We start from the raw sequence: 18,972 nt of genomic DNA on the forward strand, positions 1-18,972 counted from the left end.
CCCCACCCCCCCCCTAGGGGGGCGCATCCCCCCCCCCCCCCCCCCCCCCCTCGTGTTTTTTTGTTTTCGCGGCTATCTATCCTCTATTAATATGTCGGTTTGCCGAGTCTAGGATTATTTTTCGTTTTCTTTCAGATTTCTGTCTATATGCTTCTTTCACTTGCTAGGGCTATATCCGAGAACAGGTCGTGCTTTGGCTATATCCTGCTCCAAGGTGGTGACTATCCCCTTCGATTCCCTTCCAGCACTCATCCCTACCTGCTCCCAGATGCCGGCCAGTAACTTCTCCAGCCGCCGACCCGCACGACTTTCCTCTTCCAGCATCTAGCTGTCAGCCTGCTGTTCCCCCACCCCCTTCCTCTTCAAATATCCGGCCACCAACTTTCTTCCCCACCACCTTTCCCCGCATCTCTTATTCCAGCCACCACTCTCCCTGCAGCCACACTCTTCCCACGCCCTTCATCAGCCACCCAAGAGCCCCCCCAACCCTTCCCATGATTCCGGCCACAAGCCATCCAAACTTTTTAATGCTCGACTTATCCACCTCCAACCCTATCAAACACCACCCTATCAAACGCCACCGCCTACTTCCAAGCAGCCACCTCTGCCCCCGGATGCCCCTCCCCATACCTAGCAATATCTTGATGTTTGTTGTGTTTTCATTTCTGTCATCCGCCTTAACCATCCAACAAAATTTTTTCTCTTTCCTATACTCAACTACCCCTTCCAAACCCAAACTTTAATCATGCCACCATACAGATGCATGTTGAAACCTACCCGGGGCAAGATATAGAGGGAGATTTTTGGCTTCAGCAGAAGCGCGCAAAGCTTGATGATGGAACCCTGAGGGAGATTCCCCTCGTCTGTGATCTAAAAGTTGAACAGGTGATGAAGACAAGGATCTAATCCGTTCCACATAGAAGACATTAGTGACTAGGAATACATGTCACGCCGCTTTGGAATTCAATATCAGAGGAACCTTAGAGGAAAGCCTGCATATGGAGAGCACAGGGACTTGAACATTGGAATTCAATATCAGAGGAACCTTAGAGGAAAGCCCGCATATGGAGAGCACAGGGACTTGAACAAAATGGATCTACCAGAGTTTAATAGAGCAATGAATCAAGATGAATTTATTGATTGTCTGCAATTAATTGAGTGAATCTTCAAATATAAGGATGAGCCATAGAACAAGTGGATGAAATTAACAACTATCAAGTTGAAAAAGAGAGCCTCTTTGTGGTGTAAAAATCTATAGAGATTACAACGTGTGAAAAGATGAAGGAAAAAATGCAGAGGAAATATCTTCTGCCTCATTACAACAAGGACATATTTCTAAGACCACCACTTGCAATTGAAAGACCTTTTAGTAGAGTTCACAACACAATTTGATTAGTTGCTGATGAAGTGTGAGCTGGTCGAGCCAGAGAAACACACTACAACCTGATACCTGAGAGAGCCTGAAACCTGCTATAGCAATATAGTGCAGTTACATCCATACTCGTCGATGGGGGAATTCAATCTTTAGTATTGAAGGTGGAAACAACAAAAACAGAGTAAACAACAATCTTCATTCAGAAAGCAGCCTTCAGTCAGGCAGTCACCTACAGTGTCCACGACTGACAAGGCTACTGTGGGAGGAGGTGGCAAGACAAGACAAGGTCGTGACAAGATAAATCAAAGTGGAAAGAAACAAGAAAATGGTTGCCTTTCAGTAAAATTCCTGCCAAAAGGTGTTTTAGTATCTCACGAGTCGTGTTGTCACATTCACAGATCACGGCATCGTCGAGGAGGTGGACGTGGAGTCAAAGGACAGTCCAAATGAAAAACTCTAGCTTTAGGGTGACGAGTGAGAGTTGTTAATCATGTGGAGAGTTTTGCAGTTAGAGCCAGAGCAAGATCAATCATGATTGAGGCATAGTATCTTTAGCACAAGTTTGTGATGAAGACAAGGTTTGTAGGTTGATCATTGATATTGAAAGTTATGAAAATGTGGTGTCCACGCTGGTAGTTAAGAAATTAGGATTGGCCATGCAGAAACATCCTCAGTCCTATTCCCTTATCTGACTGAAGAAAGGAAGTGAGATACGCGTAGATCAACAAAGCTTGGTCGAATTTTCAATTGGGGATCAGTAGCAGGAGCAAGTGTGATGTCACAAAATTCCGATGAATGCATGCCTATTCAGTTTGGGAGGCCTTAACAGTTCGACCGCAAGACCAAGCAGGATGGCTTCAAGATAACTTACTATTTAAAAAAAAAATCGAAAAAAACATCGAGTTGTTACCTGTTAAGAATGCGGGAGGTGTAGGAGACAGAGGAGGCATTACTTCAGAGGGTCACCTTCATACAGTTAGTTTGTGATGCTCCAGTGGCACTGACATTAGTCATACTAGAGAGAACTGAAGAGGAGAGTGAGCTACCAATACCCCTACAACCACTACAACAGAACTTTCAGGATGTGATGATTGACAGTCATCCTTGAGATGTTTATGCCACTGAAGGACGTTCAACACGCCATAAATCTCATACCAGGATACGTATTACAGAATCGGTTTGCCTACAGAGTGAGGCATATGGCGTACGAGGAGTTACAGTGACAAGTAAGTGATCTCATCGAGAGAGGGTTGGTTGGAGAGAGTACCAGTTTGTGTGTTATCCCCTCCCTAACAGTAACCAAGAAGGGCAATTTGTGGAGGATGTGCATTGACAACAGAGCCATCAAAAAGACCTCGCCTGAATGATCTCTTGGACTAGTTAACAAAGAGCTACCATCTTTTCCAAAATCGACTTACGCAGTGGGCATCACCAGACCCGGATAAGGCCATAAGACGAGTGGAAGACCGTGTTCAAGACATAGGATGGTTTAAATGAGTAGACAGTTATGCCCTTCCGCTTGTCAAACATGCTCAACTCTTCTATGAGGTTCATGAATCCGGTTTTCTAAGCTGACATTAGAAAATTTATGGTGGTCCACTTTGACGACATTCTGGTGTGCAACCAATTTGAGAAGGAACACTAACAGCACCTGACAAAAATGTTCGAGGTATTGAGAGCAGAGAAACTATATGCCCATTCAAAGTAGAACCAGTCGTGTCTAGTGCAAGCATTCAATGAATCCGACAAAAATCAATACCATTGTGAGTTGGACTGCACCGTAGTCGTTTACAAAGTTGAGAGTTTCTGGGACTAGCGTTGTTTTACAGGCGACTCATCAGGAGCTTCGGTACCATCACCGCCCCCTTCTGACAAATATTTTGAAGGAAGACAAATTCCAATGGACAGAGGGCACATAATAGTTTAAATGCACTCAAGGAGAAGGTGACCCAGACCACTGTCTTGGCTTTACCATATTTCAACCAACTATTCAAAGTAGAGCGTGATGCATCTGACATGGAAATAGGAGCAGTGCTAAGCCAAAGAGGCCTCCCCCATCGCTTTTTCAGTGGGAAGCTGAATGATTCCAGGAGAAAATGCTCGACATACGACAAGGAGTTTTATGCTATTGTGAGAGTTTGAGTATTGGAGCCATCGCCTGCTGATAAGTTAAAGTTGTGCACAGATCACGAGGCACTGAAATTCTTGAACAACAAAGAAAATTGAAGGGTTGAATTGCAACTTTGATGGAGTTCTTGTCGTTGTTTCAATTCGTACTTGAGCACAAAACAAAGACTCAAAACTGTGTAGTAGATGTGTTGAGCCACCAAAACTTGTTGATTACTGCGACGTAGGCTCGCATCGTGCTTTGAGGTAGTAAAGGAGCTTTATGAGATGAACAAGAATTTCGGGAAAATCTAAGGGCAGTATCAGGAGACGCCCACTGGGATGTACTACAAAGCTTATGGTTACTTGTTCTACCAGAGTAAATTGTGCATTCCTGGTTGTTTGCTGAGGCAACCCATCGTTCAGGAGAGCCACAATGAAGGAGTCGCAAGGCATTTGGAAAGAACAACTCTGCACTCGTGAGAGAACACTTCTTTTGGCCCCGACTTGTGAGAGATGTAGAGCGGCAAGCCGGGCAAGGAAGGATTTGTTATATGGCAAAAACTCGGGGGCAGAATGCAGGGTTAGACACCCCATTACAAGTACCAGAGGAATCATGGGTAAGCATTAACATGAACTTTGTGGTGGGACTTCTAAGGATGCAACATAACTAGGATTTAGTCATGGTTGTAGCGGATCGATTCTCGAAGATGGCCAATTTCGTACCATGTCACTGAAAATTGGATGTCTTGCATGTCGCCAACTTGTACTTCAGAGAAATTGTGAGACTGCATGTGATACCCAAGACCATCACTTCAGACAGGAAAGATAAGTTTATGAGCCACTTCTGGAAGACTCTGAGCAAAATTTGGAATGAAGATTTAATTTTGTTCCAAATAAAACCCTCACACAGACAGCCAAATGTAGGTAGTAAATAAAAGCCTAGGAAACCTACAAAGAAGCATCGTTAGGAAGAATATCAAGCAATGAGACTTGATTCTCGATCAGGTCGAGTTTGCGTGCAACATATCAGTAAGCCAGACCAGAGGTCACACTCTCCTGCTGATGCTAGAGATTAGTGAGAATGCAGAGGAACGGGTGCACGAGATTCAGAAACTCCAAGAGTAAGTCGAAAAAGGGATCATTACGCAAAATCGCAAGTACCATGCATAGCGAACAAGACAAAAAAAAAGATGACCATTAAAGAAGGAGACTTAATATGATTCGGCTAAAGAAAGATATTCCCATTAGTAGCATTCAGAAAACTAAAGCCCAGAGCAGACGGACTTTTCCAAATACATCTGAAGCTGAATGATAATGCTTATAAAATCGATATGTCAAGGGAATGAAATGTTTCAACCACGTTCAATGTCACGGAACTGAACTTGTATTACGAAGATCCAAAATCTTTGATAGATGAAGTCAAAGCTGCCTAAATCCCGGGAGACTGACACTGGACCGACCAGAGATTCAACAAAACAGGGTCTCGGTCCAGCAGAAGGTTGGACTGGCCGGCCCTTAGAAGGGGCGGGAATTGCCTCCCATACTTCCCACCCAATCCTCTTTTTTGTTTTCCCACCTATCTATCCCCTATTAATATGTGTGTTTGTTGATCCTATGATTATGCTATGATTTTGTTTCAAATTTCTTTTTATAGGTTCCTTCCCTTTGTTTTGCTTGTATCAGAGTACAAGAGGTGCTCAAGCTTCTGCTCCGAGGTAGAAACTATCCCCTTCAGTTCCCCTCCCACACTCATCCCAACCGGCTCCCAGTCGCAAGCCAACAACTGCTCCAGCAACTGGCCAGTTTTTCCCCGCTTTTCTCTTCTAGCATCCAGTTGTCAATCTGTTGTTCCCTACTTTTCCTCTTCCAGTATCTACCCGTTTAACTTCTCACCACCTTCTTCCTAGCCGCTAGCCTTGCCTACTATTCCCCACGTCTCCTATTCGAGCCACCACTCTCCCTGCAGCCTCCCTCTTCCCATGTCGTTCATTAGCCACCCGAGAACCCCTAATCCTTCCCCTGCTTCCAACCACCACCCACCCAATCTCTCCTGCTCGACCTATCCACCTCCAACCCTACGTTAAGCCACTGCCTACTACAAAGCCACCACCTCTACCCATTGATGCCCCTCCCTGGCCCTAGTTGGATCTTGATATTTGTTAGCCTTCATTTCTATTCTGAGTCTTGATTGTATCGCTTGTTGTTTTGCTTAATAATATTTACTTTTCGTTAATATGGTTTGATTAATTCCGGTATCATAATCCAAATAAACAATATTCTCTTTTGTTGTTTTACTAAGCTGCTAGATGCTTGTCCATTTAGTTGCATGCTTTCTGTATTTGATTTTTTTCATTCTAAAAATTCCTGATAATTGCATTAGTTGTACCATGTCATTATCTTCTTAAAAAATGTATTAAAAAATAAAATAAAACCAAGATGAAATTAAAATATCCCTACCTGCTCTTCCATCTTTGGTTTTAGGAAGAAAAGGTAGAAGAAAATTATTTTTCATTGGCTTGACGCGGGTTTGCACTCCAACCAATGGCTCACTGTCACAGCAATCCATAAAAGCACTCCATTTGCTCATCTAGCTCAACTTGCCAACACATTATAGGTGGCGGCTCGCTACTCTTGCTATGGGTGCGCAATCCATCGATTTGATTGGATCGGTTGACAAATTTGTTAAATGTATTAAGCCAATTTATATAACAAATAAAAGTGATATGATCAAAGAAGATGTCAATCGAACCAAATTGAACAGAAACATAATTCAGCTTATTCAGTTTGATTTTGATTTAACCAAATTTTGAAAAGCTCATGAAGCTCTGTGTACATTCGATAAAATAGGTTTGACTCTTTGACAGATTGGTTGCAGTTTGTAAAAAGATTTAATTTAATCGTAATATAAGCAGATTTTTTTGTTTTAATCAATTTTTTTTCCTCAAAAATCAAACAATAACCAAAAATCCAAACAACCCTTAGTTTAGAACCAAAATTGAATTGTGATTTCATAAGCCAAACCAAATGAACCAATTACACTTAGTCGTCCGGAGCGATGTTGGATGAAAGTAAATCAGGGCTCTTCAAGGCGTTGAACTGCAGCAGGAGGAAGAAGGGAAAGTCGTTAAAGAACGCATTCCGGAGATGGCAGGGAAAGGCGGTCAAAGCGAAGGAACAGAGGAGCATATGGCAACCAAAGCCGAGGAGCACATGCATGGGCAGCGGAGGACTGCAGGAAGACTGGGGCAGCAGTTGGGGCGCAGGGAAGGCCCGTTGAGGACTGCTAGCTGTTGTGAGGGAGGCGGCAGAAGCTGTGAACTGCAGGTGAGGGCGCACTGCGGCGTTGGGAGGTGCTGGGAGGACTTCAAGGAGACTGAGACCTGCTGGGGATGAGGCGGCAGAGAGCAGGGAGACAGGAATGGCCAGCTGGGCGACTATATGGGCAGCAGAAGGCTGCGGCTGCCTGCAGTGGAGCTGCATGGGGATCGGCGCTGATCTGGACAGCAACTGAACGGCTGCAATCCTGCAGCTTCCCTGCAGGAACTTGGCAAGAAGCAGAGGGAACAGAAGGTTTCGGCGGGCCGATGGTGAAGTTGCCAGCTTTGCTGGAATGTCAGCGGGCTGCAGGACTGCATATCGGAGTTGGGATCGGGAAGATAAACACAACCTCATACGGGTTTACAACCGAAGCACCTTACTCGTCGTCGGATACAGCCCTCGAAAGGGAAAATATTCCGACAAACTGAATTCAGCTTTCAAAACCAAGACTCCTACCCCAGACACAAGAACTCCTATTTATAAAAGACTTGACTCAATTCTAGGAAACATGAAAATAGGAAAGGAATAATATCAGATTTCAGAATTTAGACAAGACTTTTAAAACAGGGAAAGAAATAAAATCATATTTCATATTTTTAGGAAGGGTTTTAACTTAGGAAAGAAGATTAAAATAAGGATTTAAACTTTTAGGAAAGGCTTTAAATTAGGAGAAGGTCTAGAAAAGAAAATAGGAAAATGAAAGAAAGGGAAGAAGAGGAAGGGAGAAGAAGGAAAAGAGGAGGGAGGGGAAGGTTCCGGCCAACCCAGGGTAGGGGCCATGGTTGCCGCCCATAGTCAAGAGTATTTTTGTGTAATGCATGGATTAAAAGTACAACCAACAAGGCTTACATTCTCACAATCCACACACAATTTTTGCTTGTTTCATGCGACCATGCCCACGATTCCATCTGCATGCTATTGCTCGTTCACTTGGACTCACCATCCTCACTCTCTTCAGTCACCAAACAAGGCTTGCATCCCTAGCAATCGAACCCGTGATTGTTCCAAGTTATAACTCATGGCTTCCTCATCATTCTTTGTCTCTTGTTGCAACCCTCACAAAGTAATCCATGCACCCACTTCACAGCATAATGACTTGATGGCAGCCTGTCTCCAACTCCCTAGCCTTCTAATGTAGAGAGTAGCGCCCATGTTGTTCCCTAGGATTCCTCTTGGCTCTTTCAGTCGTTTATCAATGCTTGTTGCCACGATTTCAAACATTCACCTCATGGTTGTCCTCTACAAACTCCTCTCTTTCATTCATCTCTTATTATCCTATTTTCAAAGGTCGATATATTAGCTTTGTCCTCACCTTGTGTTATCTTGTGTTGCTAATTTTAGTTTTCCTCAATCTTACTATGATTGATGTTGGCATCTCCATGGTTGGTCCTAGTACTTTGTTCATGAAGATATTGATGTTCCATCAGTCCCTTCAATTCGGGCTTAATCATGTTGCAGTTGCACCTCCTATCAAGGTTATTGCAACCCTTTTCCTTTCATTAATAATCTGGGTGAAGGTGTGGAAATTTAGGAAGGTGGAAGAAAACTTTTGCAAACTCCTTTATTTGTTTGTATTCTCTTCCTATTTATGTTTCTTTTATTTTCTTTCAGAATTATCTCCATTCTAAATTTAAGATTAGATCTATTAGGAAAGTTTGTAAATTAAGAGAGCTTCTCCTCTACAAACTCCTCTCGGTCATTCATCTCTTGATATCCTATTTTCAAAGGTTGATATATTAGCTTTGCACTCACCTTGTGTTATCTTGTGTTGCTAATTTTAATTTTCCTCAATCTTACTATGGATAATGTCGGAATTCCATGGTTGCTCCTAGTACTTTGTTCATGCAGATTCTGATGTTCCATCAGTCCCATGAATTCGGTTTAATCATGTTGCAGTTGCACCTCCTATCAAGCATATTGCACCCCTTTTTTTTCATTAATAATATAGGGAAAGGTTGCGGAAATTCAGGTAGGTGGGATCGGCCAGTAATCTACAAGGATCCTGGAGCATTGAATTGGAAGACAACTTTATAAACTCCTTGATTTGTTTTAACTCTCTTCCTAGTTATGTTTCTTTTATTTTCTTTCAGAATTATCTCTTTTCCAAAGTTAAGCCTAGATATATTAGGAAAGTCTGTAAATTAGGAGATGAAATTGCCAATATATGCATCTTATGTCTGAATAATGAAAGAAGGCAAGTAATTATTCCTCCCAAAATTTGTTTTTATTTGTGGTATCAGAGCTTTGAAACAAATCCTAGCTCCTCTTCCTCCGTCGGAGTCTCTACCTACAGTAGTCAGTTTCTGCTGGCGCTTTGATGGATCTCGTGGAGACGCTACTACTTCATGAGGGCACTACTTCCCTGTGCTTCTTAGCTGCAGGTGGTTTCCTCCACCAAATCCAAGCTCTCGGGTGTCATCAGCCAAATTTGTATGTCGTCTGGGCGTTTATACCTTTAAGTGAAATCATTTTTCACTCTCCAGTCCATGACATGATTTATGAAATTCAGTCCTTCATTGACATGATTTACACTCAGTTCCAACACAAAATTCAGATTCTAAAAACTGATAATGCAAATAAATATGTCAACTCGATCCTTGGTCCATTTCTTGTAAAGAATGATATCATCCATGTGAGTTCATGTATTGACACTCCACAATAAAATGAGATAGTTGAGATAAAGATTAGACATCTCCTTGAAGTATCTTGGTCTATAATATTTTCTCACAATATCCTAAAAAAATTTTGAGGTATTGTGCTCATTTCACCTACCTCGTTAACAAAATGTCAGGCAGGGTACTTGAATTCAAAGCTCCTCTCCATATTTTGATGGAAAAATGTGCTCATGTTAGAGCCCTTGCAATATAATCTTCATCTAAAAATATTTGGTTTTCTCTTTTGTTCACATTCAACAATCAAACCGCACAAAAATTTACCTAAAATTTCAGACATGATTCCTCCCGACGATCTTATTTATAAGATACATCCAGCCGAGTAGGAGTGGGAGAAGCAAATTATATATTTACTTGCTTGTGATTGAGCTCGTGAGAAATTATATTATTATATAGCTCCAGCTCAAGTTGTGTCAAAGATAGATGGATATTTATTTTATCAAGATGTGTTTTAAAATGATAGCGCCTACATGATTAACTTACCAAGTGCCTCTAACATTGTTGGTACATTCAACGAGGTCCACAAGACTACTATAAGGAGATAGAAGCTTCAATATATGATGTCGAAGCTCCCCCAACTCGGGAGACAGACTCGGGAGCTACACAACAGTTCTGCAATCCCAACTATAGTAGTGCTACAGTGATGGGAGAGTAAAAAACAGCAGGAGCCAATCCCGACCAGCTCTCCCACATTGGTTTGGCATCTCATTTCCATAAGGGAAACCAATCCTACGTATCTAGGGCTTATTTATATGATTCCTTTTTTTGAGGTTTTCTTTTGGAGTGTGTTTGTTCACAACAGTCATTGTCATTCGGGTTTAGGTGGTGCTTCGATTGCATCCCTCTCCTGAGGTGATGTTTATCTTCCCTATTCCTCTTCTGCTTCCTCCCCACAGACGTTACCTGCTACAACTGCCAGGAATTTGCCGACATATTCAACCTACAATTTTTGCATACCAGCACGGGCGCTTGCTGCCATCGTTGTTCCAGCCACCATAAAACCTCTCCCCTTCTCACCTGATGTTATCCTAGTCATCCCAGACCACGTCACTGACACCTAACTGTTGTCCCAGCCCTCCTGCACGACCTCCCTGCCACATATCTGTCGTTGCAGCCCTCGGGAACCAAATTCCACCATGCTGCCGCCCTGGACAGCAAGGACTTGATCTATTGTCATATCTGCCCACTTCCTCCGCGCTCCCACCTTACCGCCACCTTACAAACCTTCGTCGATCACCTCCACCACCCTATGATCCCACCCGAGTTTGATTATTTGTATCGTGTCTGTTGTTACTTCCTCTTTCAAGTGTGTTAATTGTAACTAGCAGTTTACTTTTAATGATAATATTTACTTATCCTATTGTAGTTTAACTTTGGTATCACCCAGTTTGAGGGGGAGAGTGAAAATTCAAGAAGGTGAGACCAGCCAGCCACCGACATGAATCCTGGATAATTTAATTGGAAGACAGCTTTAAAATTTCATTGATTTGTTTTTTATTCTCTTCCTTTTTTTTTATTTAAGAATTATCTTCCTTACATATTTAGGATTAGATATATTAGTAAAGTTTGTAAATTAGGATATTCAATTGTCTATAACTGTACCTTATGTGTGAATAAAGAAAGAAGGCACGTAATTTTTCCTCCTGAAGTTTGTTTTTATTCAAAGGTTTCTCACAACCAAATCCATATGCCAAATATTTCCTTTAATGCTTCAACATGGCTCAAGTCGTTATAAGTCACCCATTAGTACTAAGGATCAAATTTTTTATATGACAACACCATCTTCCCACACTTTGGTTGGTAAATATTGCTATGGTCGCCTAAGATTATTAGTGCTTTCATGTTTGATTTACACCTGACAGGTGATTTCACTATTGCACTTCTCAATCTCCATGTGCTTAACAACTACCTTTGAAATCAAATTATTAAAGTGCTTTGTCTTGTCATTCATCACAAATTCCTATTGTAGGAATGAGTCTCCTGATTAGTATGCTGAAGTGGCCTTCATCCTTTAACACCTCTAAGGCACCTCATTACCACAATTTCGGTTGTCTTCCCTCCTCGTTGTCTCTATCTCATCAAACAATCATTAAGCCATTTAGCATTAATACAAGGCAAACATATACAAGTTTCTACTATTGCCAGACGCACCATACTATCGATTCTTTGTTGTTGTTAAATTACACATTTCAGATTCTTTTGCTAGAGAGATTGAGTGGCAAGTTAAAAAATGATATTGTCAAAAAGTGAAATTTGAGAGTTAGCCTTCTATTGTCATCCATGCAAAACATTTGATCATAAATATGATGTCGCGCCAAGGCTCATTTAAAATTAAGAAATTTATCCTTTAGGGAACCAATTAATTAAAATTGCTCTATTAATCATGGTAACGACAAGCAAGTTTTAATTGTAGTAAATATAAATGTTCAGACTGAGCCTACAGACTTGGTAAAAGTTGTTCACTTTCCTGCCTAGAATGTTGTCATGCATTACAACCAACACTAACTTCTTTTAAGCGTGCACCTTCCCTAGTAGGTTTATTTGAAATCAGCATCTCCCTACTCTCCCATATCGATTATCAGCAGATTTGATTGTCATACATGTTGATGTTTCAACTCCGTCCCCAAATGATATCCAAAAAAATTTTGATGTTGAGGTTGATGATTCAAGCTTACTTGAGTTTTAATATTCTACAATAAGTTTTACCTGATTTAGTAGATTTAAGGCTTCAACTTATTTCTTGAAGAGGCGTCCAATGACAAAAATTTTTCATTCTCCCAGACTAATTAGATTCAAACTAAATGCAATAGCTCTCCCGATGACTTTGTAATCTTGACTAAGCAAGTATTTGCCACTCTCCATTTAAATAGATAATACTCTCTTAGCATGCATAATATATTAATCCAATGTATTTTGTTTATTTTGCTTTTTGCAAAGCAATTATTTCATTTTGTAAAATTTTCATGGATTTCTAATAAAATTTCATTGTTTAAAACTAAAAAGAAATATGAAACAAGATAAACAATAGTCCCAAAGCTCCAATTAATGCAAAACAGAATCACTACAAAAAACCAAGCTTCTTTAACTCCAAAGAAGAATAAGCATATAATGGGTAATAAATTTGATCACACAATTCTGTTTGCGAGCTAATGTAGGCACTTAAAATACATGTACAACAACTCACTGCTTACTTTGTGTACGCGCAATATCCTTGGTGCACTCAATTTGCCTTGTGTAAGGACTTGGATGTTGGAGCCTTCACAAGGATGCAAGTAAAAACTGCACCTATATAAAACAGAATAAAAAGGCATAAGTATATAATCAACGTAGTTTGAGCAACAAAAAGCATCAATTCTGCATCTGCAGCAAGTACAATGAGAAATCATTCATGCCAAATTTCAGCTTCGGAACCAAATAATTCTTCTTGCAATCTAAAAGCAAAATCTATGAAATAAATAATATCAATAAACATTATTTAAATTTGTAGTTTAACGAAGGAGAACACTTAAGGAGAATCCAGATGGATTTAATATTCGGTGTAGGGTTTAAGTGTAAATATCTAACAAATAACAAGAACAGATTTAGCGTGCTAAAGGTTTTTAATATGATTTTCATTCATTTCATATCAGTAATATGCTGATCAAGTTGGGTAAAAACAACCAAACAAAATATAGGCTAGGCATTTCAAATCTTCAATATTATAACTAATCAGTCTCCCATCAAACACAATCAATGAAAACATTTGTGACAAGATAATTGTTCAAAAGCAAGATTAATGACTCCATCCACAATAAATTTGTTAAAGAAAACAAATACACAATCATGCATAAGTGCTGGACAAATGATCCGATTCATTGCTCCTAGTGGATTCCTATGTTGCAAAACAAATTAATAAGCTCCGCATTGATGACTTGAAGAAGAAATCGCTAAGCAATTACTTGGTTGAAATTTTCAGCATTTTTTCCAGCAAAATCAATTCCGATGGGTTTGCCTGTATGTCTAAATAACAAGTGCATGTAATGAATCATAACAGTACAGCAGTGGCAGCATTAAAAACCACGCTATTTATGTTTAAAAGATGCAGCCAAAAAAAAAAGAGAGAAAATTGAGCGAGGATAAAAACTATATCAGGCCACAATACTTACATGGAACAATAGGGGTGAGAAAGGGGAAGGCGAAGCAAGGAACAGAAAAGAAATTTTCTGTACTTCACCTCCAATGTATTTCTGGACCTTTTTGGTGAATCCATTTTATTCCAAGTTTTCGTATATTCAGTTTAATCCTCAAACTCGCAAGATTTAAAACTATTTAGGGTGCATTTGAGGGGGCTTTATCATTTGAAAAATCCCATTTGACATGGGGCTGGGGGCCTGAACCCAATCAAGCTTAGGGTTGGGGCTGCCGCCCAAGGGGAGGGGCTGCCGTCCAAGGGGAGGGGTACTCTCTCTCTCTCTCTCTCTCTCTCTCTCTCTCTCTCTCTCTCTCTCTCTCTCTCTCTCTCTCTCTCTCTCTCTCTCTCTCTCTCTCTCTCTCTCTCTCTCTCTCTCTCTCTTTGTGTGTGTTATCCTTTATTATAAATATGTAGTTTTCTGTGTTAAGGTTTAGTTTTTGCTTTGGAGATTTCTGTCAAACTTGTCAAGGGCAGCTCCTTTCCAGTCTAGGGTTGTATCCGAAAGTGAGGTGCTTTGGCTGTAATTCGTCAAAGGTGGTGATCTTCTCCATGGATTCGAGGGGTGCTTTAACTGTAGTTCAATCACGAAAGGATACTTATCCTTACCCTTTCCCTTACTCTACAGCTATCGATCCTTCCCTTGTTGATCCTTCCCTTGTTGCTTACGTGCAGCAGCAGCCCCTGGTCGCTGCCCTTTCGGTAATTCCCCTTCCAAACCATGTCTTTCCAAACTATAGTTCTACTGCCAGCGTTGCCATCGTGGCGCCAGCCCCAACTCCCATACCTGCTCGCTCTTGTTGATCTAGCCGCAAGCTGCTCTACTGCCAGCCTTGCCACCCTGTCTCCTTCCCCCAACTCTAGTACCTGCTCCCTGTTCCAACCACAACCCATCCTCGCTCCCGCTGCCCTAGCCGCAAGCTACTCTCCTACCAGCCTTGCGACCCTGTTGCCAACCCCACCAGCCCAAGTCTAGCCTGCCACCAATTATCCCGACTCTCTCACCATTACTGTACACATCTCGTTCTGCCTAGCCCTGGTCAGAGATTCATGTTGTTTTGTATTTTTCTTCATATTTTGAGTCATGATTGTAACCCCATTGTTGTGTAAGTAATAATATATGCTTTGCTATTAGATTCTGGGTTAACTTCAGTATAATTTGGTGTTAGAACAAGCCTAACCCTAGTCTTATCGTAGAGTTTCCTAGTATCCATTACAACCCAAGCCACCTCCAAAACAAAAAAGCAGTCTTTCCTATTCCCAAACCATAGACAAATTTTGACCTAACCATACTTTCTCATTGTTGATTTTCAAAATAAACAACCCCAAAATTAATTTTCCTAAAGCTTCAATTAGTCTCATATACTCTTTTTCACCTCACATCCTTAAACCCTAGTCATGTCACCAAAGAGATACATGTACGAGCCTACCCGAAAAGAGATACAACAAGAGATCTGGAGACTTCAATGGAGGCATATGAACATTAAGAATGAAACACAGGAGGAACTTATTGATGGTGACAAGGAAAGTTGAAGAGGTGAAAGAGACCAGAATTTCAACCTCTTCCGTAAGGAGGATTACATTGACGAAAAGGACAGGTCACTACGCTTTGCAATTCAACATCAGAGAAGGCCGAGAGAGAAGGCCACATATGAAGGACACATGCTTTGGAATAAAGGTGGATCTACCATAGTTCAATGAAGGTATGGATCCCGACGACTTCATCGAATGGCTACAGTGAGTTGAGAGAATCTTCGAGTACAAAACATGCTAAAAGATAAGAAGGTAAAACCATCATCAAATTGAGGAAAAGCACCTCCTTGTGGTGGGAAACTTACAGAGGTAGAGGAAGAGAGAAAACAGTGACAAGATTACCAATTGGGAGAAGATAAAAAAGTGATGCAAAAAAAAAGGCCTCCTCACTACAGCCAGAATATGTTTTCGACACCCCCTCACCTGCAGCAGAGATCTATCAGTGGAAGAGTTCTGTAACGCCCAATTTCAGTAGTCGGAAAAGGAAATGAAGAGTTGAAGGAGAAGAAACGAGGAGTCAAGCAACCGAAGGAGGAAAGGAGAGAGAGGGAGTAGAAAGCCAAAAGGTAAATTCACCCTATAAAATGTTGTATGGGGGAGGCAGGAACTTATCAGAAGTGTTGAACGGAGAGTGCAAGAGATGACAGACGTGAGTTAGGATTTCTTTGTAGTCGAAGGAGAAGAAGCAATCATAATAGCTGTGTCGGTTCCCAAGGGGGAAGAGGCGACAAAGAGAGGAACCAGGCATGTGAGGAGAACCGAAGCAGCCGGGGAAGGAGGAAGGGCTTCTTTGTCGAGCAGCGAAGGAAGAGAAAAGCAGCATCAGCGGCATCTCTGTCATGTTGAGGAAGTGGCGACGGGTTCATGCTTTCTTGAGGGAGGGAGTCGAAGCCAAGCCCTCGTGTGCAGGGAAGAAGAGCAGAGCGTGTGGGGAAAAAGATTTTTCTTTCGACCGAGGTTATATTAGAGGTGAAATTTAGTAAAATTAATATTTAATAAGAATTTTATAATTGGAATACATATACATATAAATAATTATGATTACATAAAATAAAATAATTAAATTTAATAATTAAACAATGTAAAGTTAATAGTTTAGTAAAATAATAAATTAATTAAATTTTATAATATGTTAGGTTTTCAATTTTTCAACATCAGGACAAATCAAATAATAAATTAATTGATATCAAGCATAGTACTCATATTTTTTTAATATAATAATATTTTGTTTATTCTCGACCAAAGACATTTATTATTATTGTTATAGTACTGCATACACATGATTTATGGTTCTATTAAATTTTGTTCATATTGTAAGAATGACTTATGTGCTCAGTTTTATTTAAGTTATCATTATATCTTGTACAAAAATATTAATATTACGCAAATGAGAGAAATAATTATTATTGAAAAAATAATATTTTTAGAGTATGTTTGTATATGCATACTTGGTTATGATGGAGTCGCCCCTTGATGATACTACTAAGGGAATACTAAGGTAATTGTCAACGTATATGATAAAAAATATTGATAGTAAAGTACATTAAGTGATAAAATTTTTATAAGATGCTCCTGTGACCATTGTACAGAGATAGAATGATATTCGTATGTTATTGATATAGTAAGATTCATTAAATAACATTTAAAATATTTTTAGTGATTTATTAAAAGCTTAATTGGAATGCATATTGTTTATTTTCCCTCGCATCATTATAGTTAAGGAATATGAGCATTCATAAATATGTTTAGCTCATTGTTTTTTTGTAAACTAACTTTTCATGTTAATTAAGTGATTAAAAGATGAGCGATAGAAAAAAAAATATTTATAAAAGACGCGAACAACCAGTAACCAAGTAAATTTAAATATATTATTTTAATTTAAATTGATTAGTAGCTCTCTCCTTTGTTAAATAGTAAATGAATATCGAAAACTTAATTCTCACAATTCAATCATCTATTCCGGTCTTGGTTAAATTCTAAGTCCTGAGCCGGGTCGTGACAAAATTGGTATCAGAAAATGTTTAGGATAACAAAATAGAATATGGTTGAAATAGCCAATAAGATAATTATAAGAGTATTTTTAATAAAAATTAAAAATATATGATAACTCAAATTAATAATTATAACATTTCAGACATAGTGATACATCTGAAATTATAGAAGAGAATCAGATAGAAAATGAAGTACAACCTACTATAAAATAGAATGTGAATTTCCTGACCTAAATGATGGTGGCGATGACTCAGCTGATTCAAAAGTCCATATCGCAGCCTATTGGAAGAGATACAGTCAATGTGGATAAGAAATTGAAGATATTGTAAGATATGCATCCACATTTCTTCAAGGAAATTGAAGACCTTATTGAAGCGAAGAACTAGCAAATGCAGATAGAGAAGATATTAGATAGTATAGCTTATCCGAATGAAAGAAGAGTGTCATTAGCTACGTTTGTGTTTGATGGAGAAGCTGAAAGGTGTTGGCTTGGGCAGCGTTAGAACAAGCTAGGGAACCTACCAAACATGATGGTCAGTTGGGAAGAGTTCGTGGAAATATTCAAAAAATAGTTTGCACCCCTATTCGCTCAAAGACATATAGAACAGGTTCGTCAAGTTGAGGCAATGAGAGAAGAGAATCATGCAGTACGAAGCAGAATTCACTACACTGTCGAGGTATGCGACACAGTTGATCGCTGCAGCAGAAGAAAAGTGCTACAAATTTCTTTCAGGATTAAAGAAATCGATTAGACAGCCATCGGTACTTTTAGGGATCGATGAATACTCGTTATTAGTAGAACGAGCTAGAAGAGTGAAGATCAACTATCGGCATACTCAGAAGCGTAAGAGATGCACAAGTGGAAGAGTGTTGATGAAGAACACGTAGATCACTCAGAAGGTTCCAATAGGAAGAAGTCCAAGAAAATTTCAAGTAGAGTTAGCAGGGGTACGACTCAGAATAAAGTAATCACTTATGGTAAATGTGGAAGACAACATAAAGATGAATGTTTGATGGGTTTAACACTTGTTATTGGTATTGTCGGATATGACTAAGATAATAGTCATATCTTAGCCAAAAGTGCATTGAAAATCAGAAATCAGGTGGAGCTCCTTCACAGAAGACTGCACGTGGGCAGAAAAAGATAGTCCATAGCTTCAGTTCCGATAAGGTCAACCAACACAACTTGTTCGACCTCGAGAACATTGCCTCTCGTTATGAGCCTGAAGAACCTACTGTTGCAGATGGTGATGAGGTTTGCTGAGTTTGGCGTTTTCTTATAAAGTTATTTTCCTAGTAAATTTTCTTGTTTTAGTATTATTATCCGCAGTATAATTGACTCGTCTTGTATTGAGTTTTTATCTTATAGTGAATACTTTTCATCTGAATGAATGAATCTTAATTTCATAAATAATTAATATTGACCTGCTTAATGAGAAAATGACTTGAGATTTGTCTACAAATATAGAGAACGAAATTTTTGTAAGTTGGGCAGATTGTAATGCCCGAATTCAATTATCTGGGAGAAGAAGCGAAGAGTCGAAGGAGAAAAAACAAGGAGTCCAGCAACCATAAGGGGGAGGAAATGAAGCGAGGGAGTCGGAAGTCGAAAAAGTATATGCACCCTATAAAATGTCATATGGGGAAGGAACTTACCAAGAGTGTTGAACGGTGAGTGTGAGAGACGACAGACACGAGTTAGGGTTTCCCTGAAGCTGAACGAAGGCTAATGTCGAGGGAGGAGGCGGCGCCACCGTCTTGCGGACATGAGAAACGGGCGTGTGAGGAGAACTGAAGCCCCCAGC

The 18,972-nt window shown here is 40.0% G+C and overlaps 1 protein-coding gene across 1 annotated transcript in view; it reads right to left on the reverse strand.

The window, feature by feature from the left end:
- The window catches only part of LOC110023833 (WD repeat-containing protein 48), a 79,499-nt gene that overhangs the window by 4,076 nt on the left and 56,451 nt on the right, over window positions 1-18,972 (reverse strand). The window contains exon 17 of the mRNA XM_020723446.1: window positions 12,666-12,759. Within this exon, the coding sequence (XP_020579105.1) occupies window positions 12,666-12,759 (94 nt within the window). The remainder of the gene's footprint in view (window positions 1-12,665; window positions 12,760-18,972) is intronic.

The sequence above is a fragment of the Phalaenopsis equestris genome, unplaced genomic scaffold, assembly GCF_001263595.1.
Source record: "Phalaenopsis equestris unplaced genomic scaffold, ASM126359v1 Scaffold000002, whole genome shotgun sequence".
NCBI lineage: Eukaryota > Viridiplantae > Streptophyta > Magnoliopsida > Asparagales > Orchidaceae > Phalaenopsis > Phalaenopsis equestris.